General features: G+C 57.8%; 1 protein-coding gene across 1 annotated transcript; it reads right to left on the bottom strand.

Annotated features, from left to right (window-relative positions):
* Positions 1–1498: 1498 nt before the first annotated feature.
* SLAMF8 (SLAM family member 8) lies at positions 1499–10135 on the bottom strand. The gene is made up of 5 exons (XM_058700732.1): positions 9661–10135; positions 7508–7834; positions 4537–4842; positions 4351–4455; positions 1499–3487 (listed from the first exon to the last, which is right to left on the bottom strand). The coding sequence occupies exons 1-5, from the start codon at positions 9749–9751 to the stop codon at positions 3423–3425; spliced, it is 894 nt and encodes a 297-aa protein (XP_058556715.1). The 5' UTR covers positions 9752–10135; the 3' UTR covers positions 1499–3422.
* Between the last annotated feature and the right edge of the window lie 2719 nt (positions 10136–12854).

The following is a 12854-nucleotide window of genomic DNA, read 5'->3' on the forward strand; positions in this document are numbered from 1 at the left end:
ACTGGTATGAGTCACCATCTGCCTCTCAGGGACGTGTTCCTGTGGCCTCGGCTGTACAACCTGCCTACGGGAGAGCCCTTCAAACACTTGGGTGCCCCCTGAGTCTTCTGTTCTAGGCTCAGTATGACCAGTTTCTTCCGTCATTTCTCGGATGATAAGGCTTCTAGACTTTTCGCGATTTGGGTCATTCTCTTCTTGACACCCAAGTTTTCCAGTGGCTCCCTGGAAGTGTGGCTCCCAGAACTGGCTAGTTGTGCAGAGGGAGTATCTCTATTACTTACCCATGTGCTCAGCCTGCCATCCCCCCCACACCCCCGGCAGACGGGGCCGACGCTGACCAGGGCACAGCCCGAGGGGAGGCACCCACCGAAACTTTCCCGGATCTGGGGGTGGTTGAGATGGTTGCTCTGTGCCGTCCTTTTTTTTGTTTTTATTTAATTTGTTTAATGTCTATCTATTTTTGAGAGAGAGAGAGAGAGAGACAGAGCACAGGCAGGGGAAGGGCAGAGAGAAAGGGAGAGAGAGAATCCCAAGCAGGCTCCACAGCGTCAGCGCAGAACCAGAGGCAGGGCTCGAACTCACAAACCGTGAGATCACGACCTGCGCCAAAGTCGAGAGTCAGACGCTAAACCCACTGAGCCACCCAGGCGCCCCTGTGAAACTTTTTTTAAATGAGGAACTGGGCGTTCCTATCCCCACTGATGCCAAAAAACCATGTATCTCTCACACTTCTCTTCTGCCGTGCCCCCCCTCTCCACTCTCTCCGGCATCGTGTCACAGGACCCCTCCACCCTAGCAGCTCTTGCTTTTGTGCTTTGCATGGAAGGACAGGTACAAAGCCTCTTGCTCAAGGAAAGTTGGATGAAAACAAAGAGCGAAAAACAGAGCCTACCGGAAATAATGGTATAAAGGTTGTCGTGGGAGGAATCTGGCACCCAAACAGATGGGGGCGCTCCTGGCTACCTCAACCCCAGGGATGTGTATTCTGAAGACCACAAGGTCCCCCCTGCTGTGGCCCCAGTCGCCCCGACCCTCCCATTCCGCCCTCCCCCACCGCACCCTCCCTGGCCTCCACTAGAGTGGAGTTTTGGAAAGCACTAACCTTGCCCCCACTTCCGGGCCTTTCTTTGTACCCTCTGCTCTCTGGATTACTCTTGGCCCACCCACCGCACGGTTCACCCCACTCGTCCATCTGAGATGGGCCCCGCCTCCCCAGCACACCGTTCTCTAGCCTTTTACTCTGCTTTATCTTCTTTTTTTTTTTTAAGTTTATTTATTTTGAGAAAGAGAAAGAGAGAGCATGGCAGAGAGAGAGGGAGAGAGAGAGAGAGAATCCCTGTGCCAGCAGCGCGGAGCCTGACTCGGGGTTTGAACCCACGAACCGCGAGATCATAACTGGAACCATGAAATCAAGCTCCAGACGCCTAACCGACTGAGCCACTCAGATGCCCCGCTGCTTTATCTTCTTATTAGAGCCCATCGACCTCTGACACATACCTCCTTGCTTGTTTGTATTTCTAGAATATAAACTCCACGAAGGAAGGGCTTTGTCCGCTTCTGATTTGCCTCAGACCTTACCCAGCACGTGCCGAACCTTCAATCGATGTTTGTCCTGTGTGACCTTTAAACCATCGGTCCCGGTGCTTGTTAGCACGTGGTTCTCTCGGAAGTTCTTTGAGTTTTTCGGTGGAGGGCTGATTAGTCCACTAGCTGACAAGTATATCGTGGGGAATAGGAGCATCTGTCTATTTGAGCGGTGTAGGCCTATTTAAAAAGGCCCCGGTGCAACGCATCACAGAACCACGGCTAAATGAGGTCACTAAGAGTTAACTCATGAAGGGGGAAATGTGGGTCGCACCCCCCATCCAGAATTTGTCTGATCTGAGGTGGGGCCTAGGAGATGGAGGGAAGAAAGTGGGGGGGGATACAGGGTGTGTGTGTGTGTGTGTGTGTGTGTGTGTGTGTGTTTCCTCCACACAGCCACCATGGCTCCTTGCTAGATCCTGGGCTGTCTCTTTCACATCATTTTTAGGGATGGAGGCCAGTTTTGCGTGAGAAATCAGTGACCACAGGGAATGCCTCTGGGTGGCAGGTGGGGGCAACACCCGTTTCCAGGTTGGGAGGCCACGAGCACTGTTTAGGGGGACAGGGGGAAGGTTGGGTGGGGACAAGTGGGTGCAGGAAAGGCAAGAAGACAGGTGTAGCCCCGGTGACCCGCTGGGGACCACTGAGCAGAGCCGGCAGGCAGGGAAATTCCAGAACAAGTTGAGTGGAGGAGTGGGGATGTGACGCTAGAGGCCAGCTGTGCTGACCATTCGTTGAAGGTAAAGTGACTTTCCAGCAACTGGGAGAAAGAGGGGAGATCCTGGCACAGGACTGACCTAGTGAGTGACTGAAGTTTCCCTGGGAAAATACTTCAAAACTTGCCCCGTTTCCTCACTGTTATCACAGAACATCCCCTCTAAGACACTGGATGTTCTCCAGGATCCACAGGGACATTGACTGTTCAGGCATTCACCCCCCCCTCCCCCCACTGCTGATGAACTATTGTTGTGGACTGGATTTGTCTCTTCAAAATCCATTCGTCCAAGTCCTAACCCCCAAGATCTCACAATACGACTGTACTTGCAAATAGGACTTCAAAGAGATAATTAAAGTTAAATGAGGTCACTGGGATGGGCCCTAGTCCATTATGACTGGTGTCCTTATAAAAGAGGGAGAGACACCAGGGATACGTGCACACGTAGAGAAGAGGCCACGGAAGGACACCTAGACAAGGAAGGCATCTGCAAGCTAAGGAGAGAGGCCTCACAAGAAACCAAAGCTGCCTACACGTTGGTCTTGTGCTTTTAGCCTCCAAGGCTATGAGAAAGTGAATTTCCGTTCTTTAAGCCCCCGATTCTGTGATATCTTGTTACGGCGGCCCTAGCAGACCGATGCAAGTATTAACTAATTGGCACCAAAGAATTGCATCCAGTCTGGGTCCCGGACCCTAAAAGATATTAGACATTTGAACTAACAGAGAAACTGTGAATCGCCCATTTCCAGCTCTGGCCCCAGCCCCACCCCTGTAGTTTGAGACCCCGATGTCCCCTGATGACCAAGGCCTTATCATGAGATCTAGAGATAGACAAAGGTGAAGGAGGGGGTGCTCTGTGATCTTGCCCCGAGCAGAGCCAGGACATGCAAGGAGCGGAGGGTGGGGGGCGGGCGGAGAAGGAGGGGACGTGGAAGGTTGTGCCAGTGTTTTCCGTGTGGTGGCTCCCAGTGCAAGAGCTTCCCGGGCTGCTCCTGGAGGTGGGACAGGAGTGTCACCAGAGGCATGAGGACCATGGTCGTTTCCAGACACCAGCTATGGCCCAGAGCATCGTGTACTTCCTGATGGTCCAGGCAACAGTTTATATCCTCCTTCTTTGCAGACCCTACACAAGGGGATTCTCCGTCTCTGGAGCCACTCTGTCGGTACAGATGTCCTTCTGCTTTTTCCCTGGCAAAGAGATCAGAAAGGTTACCTTCCAACATCTGCACTCTCACTTTGGAATCTTGGCTTGGCCCGAAGCCATCCCGGACAGCCTGGGGTGGACATCCCCATGAAGCCCAGGTCAGTGGGGTGTTTCTGTCAGGGGCAGGGCATCCTGGGGTCCAGGCAGGGGCTGTGCCGGAGGGATGGCTCAGAACCCAGCCCCACCTCTGACTTTCCCCTTTTCTCTTCTCCTGGAGAAGGAGGACTTATCAGCTCCCGGCCAGACAGGTACTTCTCTCAGGGAGCATTTCCTAGGAATGGTGGGCAAGCACGGGGCTGGCGTTCATTTAGGCTTGCGCTCAACAGAACTTTATCCCTACGAGCGCTGTTCCAGGGACCATCGCTAGATACCCGGTGGCAAGTCAGCCTTTGCCTTCAAGGGGCTGAGAAGGCAGCGGGAGAGTGAGTGCAACGAGGGCTGGGAGCAATGGAGATTAAAGGAAGAACACCAACCGCGCCTGGGCTGGGGGAGCAGGTCAGGAAGGCCTCCGGGAGCAGGTGCACCTTGGAGACTGTGGAGGAGATAGTCACATGAAGAAGGGGGATTGGGTGGAAGCCATGGAAAGTGCATTCCAGACAGAGAGAACGGCTGGCACGAAGGCCTGAAGAGGCAGGCAAGAGGAGCGTTCATTTTCAGAAGCGCAACAGACACTTCGCCTTGTTTAATCTGATTGGAGACCAGGGGGTGTGGTGAGAGTCAGGACCTGATGTGATAGAGGGAAGGAGGACAGACCATGTGAAGCCTAAAACAGAGGAGGTCCAACCTTGCCTTCCTTCCCAGTAGGTCCTCCTCCTCCAAGGACATCTGGCATCTGGAGGACTCCTACCTGAGTAGCAGGGGTGCCAGACAGAGAGGAGACCAGCCAGGGTCAGGAGCAGGGCCACGGGCACCACCACCAGCACCATGTCTTTGTAGGAGGACTTTCCTGGGGCTGGACACGGAGGGGGCAGGGTCAGAGGGGGGCTGGAGGCTTCACAATCCCTTAACCACTGACCCCTGGCCCTTGGCATACCTGCCTCGTGATGGCAGCTCTCCCAAGGGGTGACGGTGGCCACGTCCCGGCTGACAGGGTTGGAGACAGTGCAGGAATAAGCCACACTCTTGTCTCCTGGTCCCAGCGAAACCTTCAACACCTGTCCATCCGTGAAGAGGCTGCTTGGCTCAATACCAAAGTCAGCGGTCCCCTCCCGTCGCCAGCTATAGGTTATGTCACTGATGTTGGGGGCCCAACAGGACAGGAGCACCTGGCAGGTCTTGGGGGGCTGAGCGTCCCCTGACACAGCGATGAATACTTGCACCACGGGCCTGGGCACTGCATCTAGGCAAGAACAGAAGAGCAGGCACGGGTTACAGTGATGCTGGGCAGGGCCCAGAGCACCAGCCCCGGGATCCATGCAGGGTTGGAGGTCACCTCTGACCAGGCGCCGCACTCTTGCTGCAGAGCCTAGTCTGGTTTCCCGTTGTCCAGGACAGAAGCTGAGTTCCTTAGTCTGGGAGTCGAGACCCTTCAGGAGATAGTCAACGCCAACCTCTCCAGTTGTAGCTTCCTGCCGGTCTGACTCACCTGCCCTAATGAATTTCCAGTTCTCCGGAGCACGGCGCCCTTCCGCGTCTCTCATGCTCTCATATGGGTCACCTGCGCACATGTACCTTTCTCTTCTCTTCCTCCTAGGGAACTCCTACCAATCCTTCAAGACCCAGCTCGGACACGTCGCTTACTGCTCCGATTGTGAAGCCTTCCCTCACATTCCAGGCTCCGAACTCTCCAAGAACTCCGTCTGTCCCTTGTCATAGCACTTTCTTCATGATATATCAGCCAGAGAGATGATCGGCAGATATTGAGTCAGGCAAGAAAACAGACACATTCCTGGACTATTCGAGCTTACAGTTTGGTGGAGAAGACAAGTGATTGAATAACTAAGAAAATAATTACAAGGCTGCAACGCCCTACGAAGGAGACCCGGGCAGGGGGCTGGGGGTTCTGTTTTGTTATCTTCATAACCTTAGCCCTCTAGGTGCACAGACACCTGGACCACTGCGCAAATTGGAGTCCTGGCATCCTAGACTGTGGCTTCCCTTTCCTGTGTAGCTTGATGAGTAAATCCCGAGTCTCTGTGGCAATGGGGGCCAGCGAGAGAGCATTCTAGTGACAACGGGAGGGCTCAGTCTCTGACAGTATTCCAAAGTCAAGCCGAGTAAAACCTCATTAATGCCAGCTCAATCTGGGGGGATTTGTGAGATGGAAAAGGAAAGATTTGCTGGGCACACTAATAGTATAAACAAAGATTAACACATGCGTGTGCGCGCGAGTGTGTGTGTGTGTGTGTGTGCGTGCGCGTGCGTGTGGTGGATATTTACATCACTTAAGAGGACAAGCTGCCTCCAAACACTATCAGGCACAGTAGAAACACCCATTGACATTTCTAGTAACTGATCTGCTAATTCAAATCATTCTTATCTATTGTCAAAGCAGAGCTCCCCAGGACGGCTGCTTGGCAGCTTTGTGCAATTAGTTCTAATCACGCTATGTATTTGGAAGCAATAAAACAGCAATTTCCTTAAAATCTGTAATTCAGATGCTGAGAACAAGGCATTTTAGAGCTTAGTGGTGTGGGTGCTGCATGTATTATCACATTCAATGTCCTCATTTCACATGTGCAGCAGCTGAGACTTAGAATAGGAAGAGGCTCCAGGGCTGCCCGTGTGGTTGCGGAGGTTATTCACTGCACAAGGGAATGGGGCTGAGGGGATAACAGGTGAGGGTGGGGCTGCCTAAATCCAGCCCCCCCCCCCCGCTGCTTGCCAAGCTGGGCAGCTGGGTTCAGGGCTGCGTGCATTCGGGACACCCATCTAACCGCACACTGGCACCCCCAGGGGCTCACCCAAGGGCAGCCAGCTAGCTGTCTTTGGGTTGGTTCGTGGGGGGCGCTCTCTCCTTCCCAGTTTACGACTGCCCTTCTCTCCCTCACCGTCTTCTTCCGCCCAGGTGTCGCTCGTGCTTTTCATTCTTAAAGTTGGGCTTTGCTCTCCCCACTACTCTACCAAATGTCTGAGGTTTTACTGCAATAGTGGTTGGGGGTAACTCACCCACCTTTTCCGAGCCATTAGGCTGAGAGCTTTGAATGAGAGGGGGCAGTAGATGCAGAAGTGGAGGGGCTGATGGTGACAGAGGTGATGTGGCAGGAGGCAGAGGGAGTAGGGGGGAAGTTGCTGGAAAGCAGGGTCCACCTAGTCCGCAGCGAAGTCAGCCGCCCCAGCTGAGGTGCCAAACGCAGCCGCCTGAACGACCTTGGCGGACCTCGGGGAGCAGGAGGCCCACCCAGCCGAGCCCCGTCACCCACAGATCATGAGAAATTAACAGCGTTGCTTTCAGCCCGTAGGTTTGGGGACGGTTTGCTCTGCGACAGTGAATAACGGAGAGAACCTGTGACCGTTATACATCGGAAAATCTCTAAACACGGCGAAAAGAACTCTCGAAAGCAGTGTCAAATAAAAATTCCATACTGTATGATAAAAAACATCGCGTCGTAGTCTGATGGGCCGTACTTTTTTCCCCTGTAGGAGTTTGTCAGGTAATGGCACATCTTACGAGCTTAGAAGTTTGCAGTGCGGGCCCAGCGCCCTCTCAGATGTTTTCCCAGACGCGCTCTATTTCCCCCTTTGCAGGCGCCTCGTTGTGACATTGCTCACGACGCCCATTTTCTAAGGGAGAAAGGTGAGCGCCAGGGAGGCTTAACCTTGTGTCCTTGGCCACCGAGCCAAGAAGAGGCCGCTCTGGAGTTCAGGCGAGGACCGCGGGGTGGCAAAGCCAGGCTGCCCCAGCCGGGAGCTCACCTGGGAGCACCGGAGGAACTTTCTCAGCTGTGCCGTGGGGACAGCTGTGCCCTGCGTCAGCCGGGAGGTCAGAGGCCAGAGGCCCCTGGAGCCCTGTCCTCCCCAGCTCCCAGGACGCAGGATGCCTTTCCAGTGTCGGGGGTACTCACCGTGCACCTTGAGCTGCAGGACCTGGGTCCGGGCCCGACCTCCCGTGTCCACCAGCAGCACGGAGAAGTTGCCGCTGTCTCCCGACTCCAGCGGCTGGAGTGCCAGGCTCAGGTTCTTGTGCAGCTGGGCTCGGCCCAGGAAGCGGGAGTGGTAGAGAGTCTCCGGGGCGCCCCGGAAAAACGTGGCCACGAGCTCCTCCGAAGGCCAGAGCGATCTCCAGATGGCCTCTCGGACTTGGAAGCCAGGGGGGCACTCTGCCGCCAGCAGCACGGAGCCCCCGATCTGGCCGTGCACTTGGGCACCATGGACGGCGACGGGAAGGAGGGCTGAAAGGACGGAGCCCATCAGTCTGCCTGCCCCACAGCTCCTCGCCTCTCTCCCTCTGCTCCTCCCGCACCCCGCCAAGCTGCCGCGAAGCCAGCACACTAGGGCCCCTCTCCCCACGCTCCCGCCACCCACGCTGAGCAGGTGCACCGTGCCAGGGACCGGGAATAAAACCGTAAGGGAGAGAATCCCTTACGCTCACAGAGGAAGTCAGACTCTAAGCGAATGATTAAAATATAGTAAGCACCACGATGGGGAGAAAGGGAGGCTCCGGGAGAACCCAGGGAGGGTGAATGGTCTTGAGGGGCTCAGAGGGGAAATGGCTAAGCTGAGACCAGAAGGGGGAGTGGGGATCAGCCAGGCCTAGGAGAAGAGGGCTGTCTGGAGCCGGGAAGCGTCTCAGGCAGAGGGAAGGACGGCGGAGGGTAGGAAGGCCCGGCCAAGCAGGCGAGCAGGAGGGCAGGGTGCAGGGGAACTGAAACCAGTTCTCTGCAGGGGGGAGTCAGAAACCGTACTGCGGAGTCCGTGGCCAGAGCCAGCCGGGGCCTGAAAGCAGCGTCTGGTTTTATCTTTAGAGCCGTGGGAGGCCTTGCGCAGGGTTTAAGTAAGAGAGTAACAGGATGAAATTCTGGTTCGAAAGACCATGGGGGGGGGGGGGGGAGCGCAGGGAATGTGCCGGAAGCTTCGGGGGCGGGCTGCTGCTGTTTTTCCACCTGCAGTGAGTGAACTCCTGCTGCAGGGGGGTGGGCAGCAGCGATGGGGAGAAGTGGGAGGGGTGGAGAGGGATTCAGGTGTGCAATCAGTGAGGCCTGAGCCTAGTTGTGGTCCGGGGAGCCAAGGAGGGGGAGTCACGGATGCCAGGGACCCGAGGGCGCCTGTCTCTGCCGTCAGGAGCTGGCGGAGGTGAGAGGCTGAGGTGGGGTGATGCCTCTGCGGGAGGTACCCCTGAGCCCTTTGCTGGCCGATCGCTGTTCATCCGGACCCACTGCCTCCCCTGAACCCCCCCTCCCGTCAGGGCAACATCCACCCTGCTTCTCTGTGCACCCAGCACCCTGCGGCGCCCTATTCCTCTGCTGCGATTGCCCATAGATGAGTCAGACGCCTGCCGCGAGACGGCGAGCTCCTCTTGTCCTCTATGTACCCCCTGCCCGCCACTGTTCAGAAACTCAACTGACGTACTGGGTGGATGATGGGATTCCTGGGGGACTCACCTGGCGCCTGGCACAGGGGGCACCCGGGGTGTGGGGCGCAACACGGCCCATAGAGAACGCACCCAAGCCCCGGGCGTCTGCTTGAGGAGTCGTGTTCTGGGGGCGACGCTTGGCCGGCCCCCTGCCCCTCTCGCTGCCCTCCCCTGCCCTACGCATCGGGCCCGGCCGCAGAGGCTACAGTGTTAATGCGGACTGGAGCCCTAACACGCGTACTGGGTGTGCAGAGTGGTGCTGGCTCCCAGTCGAGGCTCCTAGGCCTCCCGCAGGCTGATGGAAAGACGTGCTTCTTTGTGAGAGTCTGCTCTGCCCTGTCTTCCTCTACGAGAATCCCCTCGCCCTTCTCACAACCGTCTCTGTCCGAACCACTGGCACCACCAGCCTAAGTTTTAACGGCCCTGGACCACAGGACATGTCTCATGGACGCGGATGTTTCTAGAGCAGCCAGCACATCCCATCCAGGACCCTGCATCTCTTTGGCTCCCTCCGGCTTTTCAAGGTTGCCTGAGAACCTGCTTCCGCCTTCCCTGGCCCTCCTCGGCCCCTGGGTCCTTGCTTGGGATGAGGCCCCTGCCCAGAAGGCTGGTGAGGGGCCCTGGTCACACACCTGCCCCACTTACCTTCCCAGAGAAGCAGACTCCACAGGGACCACATGGCCATCCTTCTCCAGAGAGGCCAGCAAGCTCTTTCGACAACCCCAGTCCAGAACATCCTGGGTCAAGTGGATACCCAGAGGGAGCTGTGGTCCTTCTGGGAAGTCCCATGTTCAGAAGGAGGAATCTTGACTCAGAACAGGATGGCCCGAAAGTGAAAATATCCAGAGGAAAGTGGAAGTTGGCTGTCGGCCTAGCTGGACTTTCTCAGGAGCGGATTCTTGTAAGTCAGCCTCTTTCACGTGCCCGTGGTTGGCCAATGCCATTGCCAGTGGCAGGCGCCCCAACACAAGCCCACGTCTTCCTGTGGGACCCGCCGGCCCTCCCTGCATCCCACTGGCCCCCTGGCTGGCCGCCTTTCCTGCCGCAGCCACAGAGAGGCCTCCAGATCGCAATTCCCTCTGTTACTTCTCTAAAATTCTTCCGCACCTCCCGCCGCCCTCAAAATAAAGACGAAACTCTCGGCCCAGTGTGCAAGATTCTCCTAAGTTCGACTCCGGCACGCTTGTCCGAGCTGGCCTCCCCGGCCCAGCCTGCTCTCTGGCCATCCCAAGCCAGGAGTGCTCCTCCTGGGAGCACCCTCTCCAGCCCGGTGCTGGCTCCTCCAGTGGGCACCCTGCTCCGTTCGCCCCTCCGGGCCGGGTAGGCTGCAGCCAGCGGGCTCCCACCTGAGCAGACGGAGTGAGGGACCTCCTCTCCCGAGCCCAGTGCCGGCTGGGTCTCTGCCATGACCCTTGGCACGCTGTCCTGTGATGGCTTTCTTGTCTCCACGCACTGTTTGCCGGCGAGGTCTTCACCCATTCATGTCTGTGTTCCCCTTGGCGCTCGGCACACCGTGGGCGTTTAATAAACACTTGGAAAGGAGCGCACAAATCCTGCACACGGTCACAGGCCTCCTCCACGAGGGTCTCATTGCCGCCTGTCAGGCGTGGGGCCGAGGTCAGCCCCGTGCGGAGGTCATGAGTGCGAGCTGGGACGGGAGCCTCACCCTTGGGATCCCGGGCCACGTTGCCAGAGCTGTGTCTCCCCCGCCCTGGGTCTCTTCGCGCTTCCGGTTATGTGGCCGCTTCAGTCTGGGGAGGCTTTTCGGGAAGACGAGGGGAGTCCCCGCGTCCCGAGCGTGGCTCGCCGTGTCTGGTCCCGCAGAACTCCTGGCCTCTGCTAGGGACCCGACCAGGAACGAGGCAGCCATGGTGTCGGGACAGCAGGAGGATAGGCTTCCTGCCTTCCAGGTGCTCACAAGCCAAGTGTCCTGGCTTGGATATGCCCAGGACGAAGGTCGGCCGTGCCGCAGGCTCTGTGCCATGGGCAGCACGGCTTCTCCGTGCAGAGGGTGCGGTGGGGAAGAGGCGTCCGTGGATGCAGGCAGGGGACGCTTCCCTAGAAGGTGGGCTTTGAGCCGCACCTTGAAGATAGGCATGATTTGGGTAGGCGGAGAAAAGGGATGAGCCAGAGGCCGGAAAAGAAGAGCCAAGTGGATAAGGCCAGGCAGGGGGAGCCCCAGGTGGGCTCCAGGACAATGAAGGAGGGCAGGGAGGGGAGGAGCCCCTCAGGGCTGGCGTGGGTGGGGCTGGAAAAGGAGGTCGAGGGTCAGATCGCTGGAATACTGGCTTTTAGGCATCAGGTTTTGGTTCTGGGAGCAGCAGCTCTCAACCTCGCTGGGCTCAAATGCTTGGAGACTCTGGTTCAGTGGGGGCTGGGCCAGGACCCGGGAATCTAGTGGAACCAGCCTGTGTTCCAGGAGATTCTGTAGCTGGTGGGCCGAGGGAAGGCTCTGAGGGAGGGGATGTGGCCCCTTCTGAGCTGAGGGTGCCTGGCTGGTGGAAGGACTGCACGCAGGGCAGGCGGGCAGAGAAAGAAGAGGCAGGGAAGCCTGGGTGGCAGCCGTTGGGATGGTCCTGGCTGGACTAGAATGGAAGCCCCCAGAGTAGAGAGGAAGGGACAGGGCAGAGCTGGGACAGAACTCGGAAGCCACCTGGCTTTGGGGCAGAGAGGCCAGCGGAGGGGACTCATTCATGACCCCGTTGTGAATTCCATCCTTCTTCATCAGGGGTTTATTGAGCACCTAGTTATGTGCCAGGTGCCGGGAACACAGACATGGAAGGCGTGGCCCTGACCTTGAGCAGTCTGCAGTCTGGAGGAGGGGATGGGCTGTGTCACCTGATAATGACAGTCAGCCTGGTAAGGGTGGCTTGCAAGGGCTTATTTAGAATGGGGTCTGGTGCGTGGTCAGCACTCACAAGAATCTTAACCGTTGCTACTAAGTGGCCAGGGAGGGAAGAGAGGAGAGCAGGTTAATGCAGAGCAAGGGGGTTCGGGTGTGAGTAGCTCCATCCGCCGGTCCCAGACTGGAAGCTTTGTGAGGACAGGGCCAGGTCCCTACCCTTCCCCCTTCCGGCAACCTCCCCAGCCCCTTGCCTCGCCCCCCGTCGATAGCCACGGACAGCCTCCCCAAGCCAGAGTGCCCTGGTCAGGTGTCCGGTCAGGTGTCAGGCCTGGGACGGCGAGGGCTTGAGACGCAGGAGTGGGGCCGTGGCGGGGATGTAGGGAAAGGGGCGCCCAATTCCTGCAGGGCAGATGGTGGGCGGTTGTACTCCCTCCTCTCCCACTTGGTCTGTCCAAGCAGGCACTGAGTTGAAATCGCTGCCTTTCCAGCCCACCCCGTGCCCTTTACCTACAGGGGAACTTCAGGGAAGCCAAGGAAGGGTGAGGAGGGGGTTGGCGGGGGGTCAGCGGACATTCAGTCTCCCAAAGGGAAGAGCTCCAGGCTGTGTGACGGCTGGAGAGAGATGGACAGGGGCAGTGCGGGCTGGGTTGGGTCTGCGGAGACAGGCTCACCCCCGCTGCTGGTCACTGGCGCAGAGCACGGTAATTACCACACCGCGGGGACAGCTCTCGAGTCACGGGCTGGGAGTTCAAAGGCACCACTCCCACATTCCTTAATTAAGAGAGCAGCTGGCAGCTGGGCCCTTCTGGGAAGCCTGACCCAGGGAGACGCTGGGGCTCCAGGCTGCGGCCCCCTCTGCACCTTGCCCTCAGCCTACCTCCACTGTGGGCGGGGGCGGGGAGCAGGTGTCCCCAGTGACCACGCGGGCCGCCTGAGCTCTGTTCGGGGCCAGTGGAATCTCGGGGAGGGTGTGCGTGTCAGGGAGGCACCTGCC

Source organism: Neofelis nebulosa, chromosome 15 (assembly GCF_028018385.1).
Source record: "Neofelis nebulosa isolate mNeoNeb1 chromosome 15, mNeoNeb1.pri, whole genome shotgun sequence".
Classification (NCBI taxonomy): Eukaryota; Metazoa; Chordata; class Mammalia; order Carnivora; family Felidae; genus Neofelis; species Neofelis nebulosa.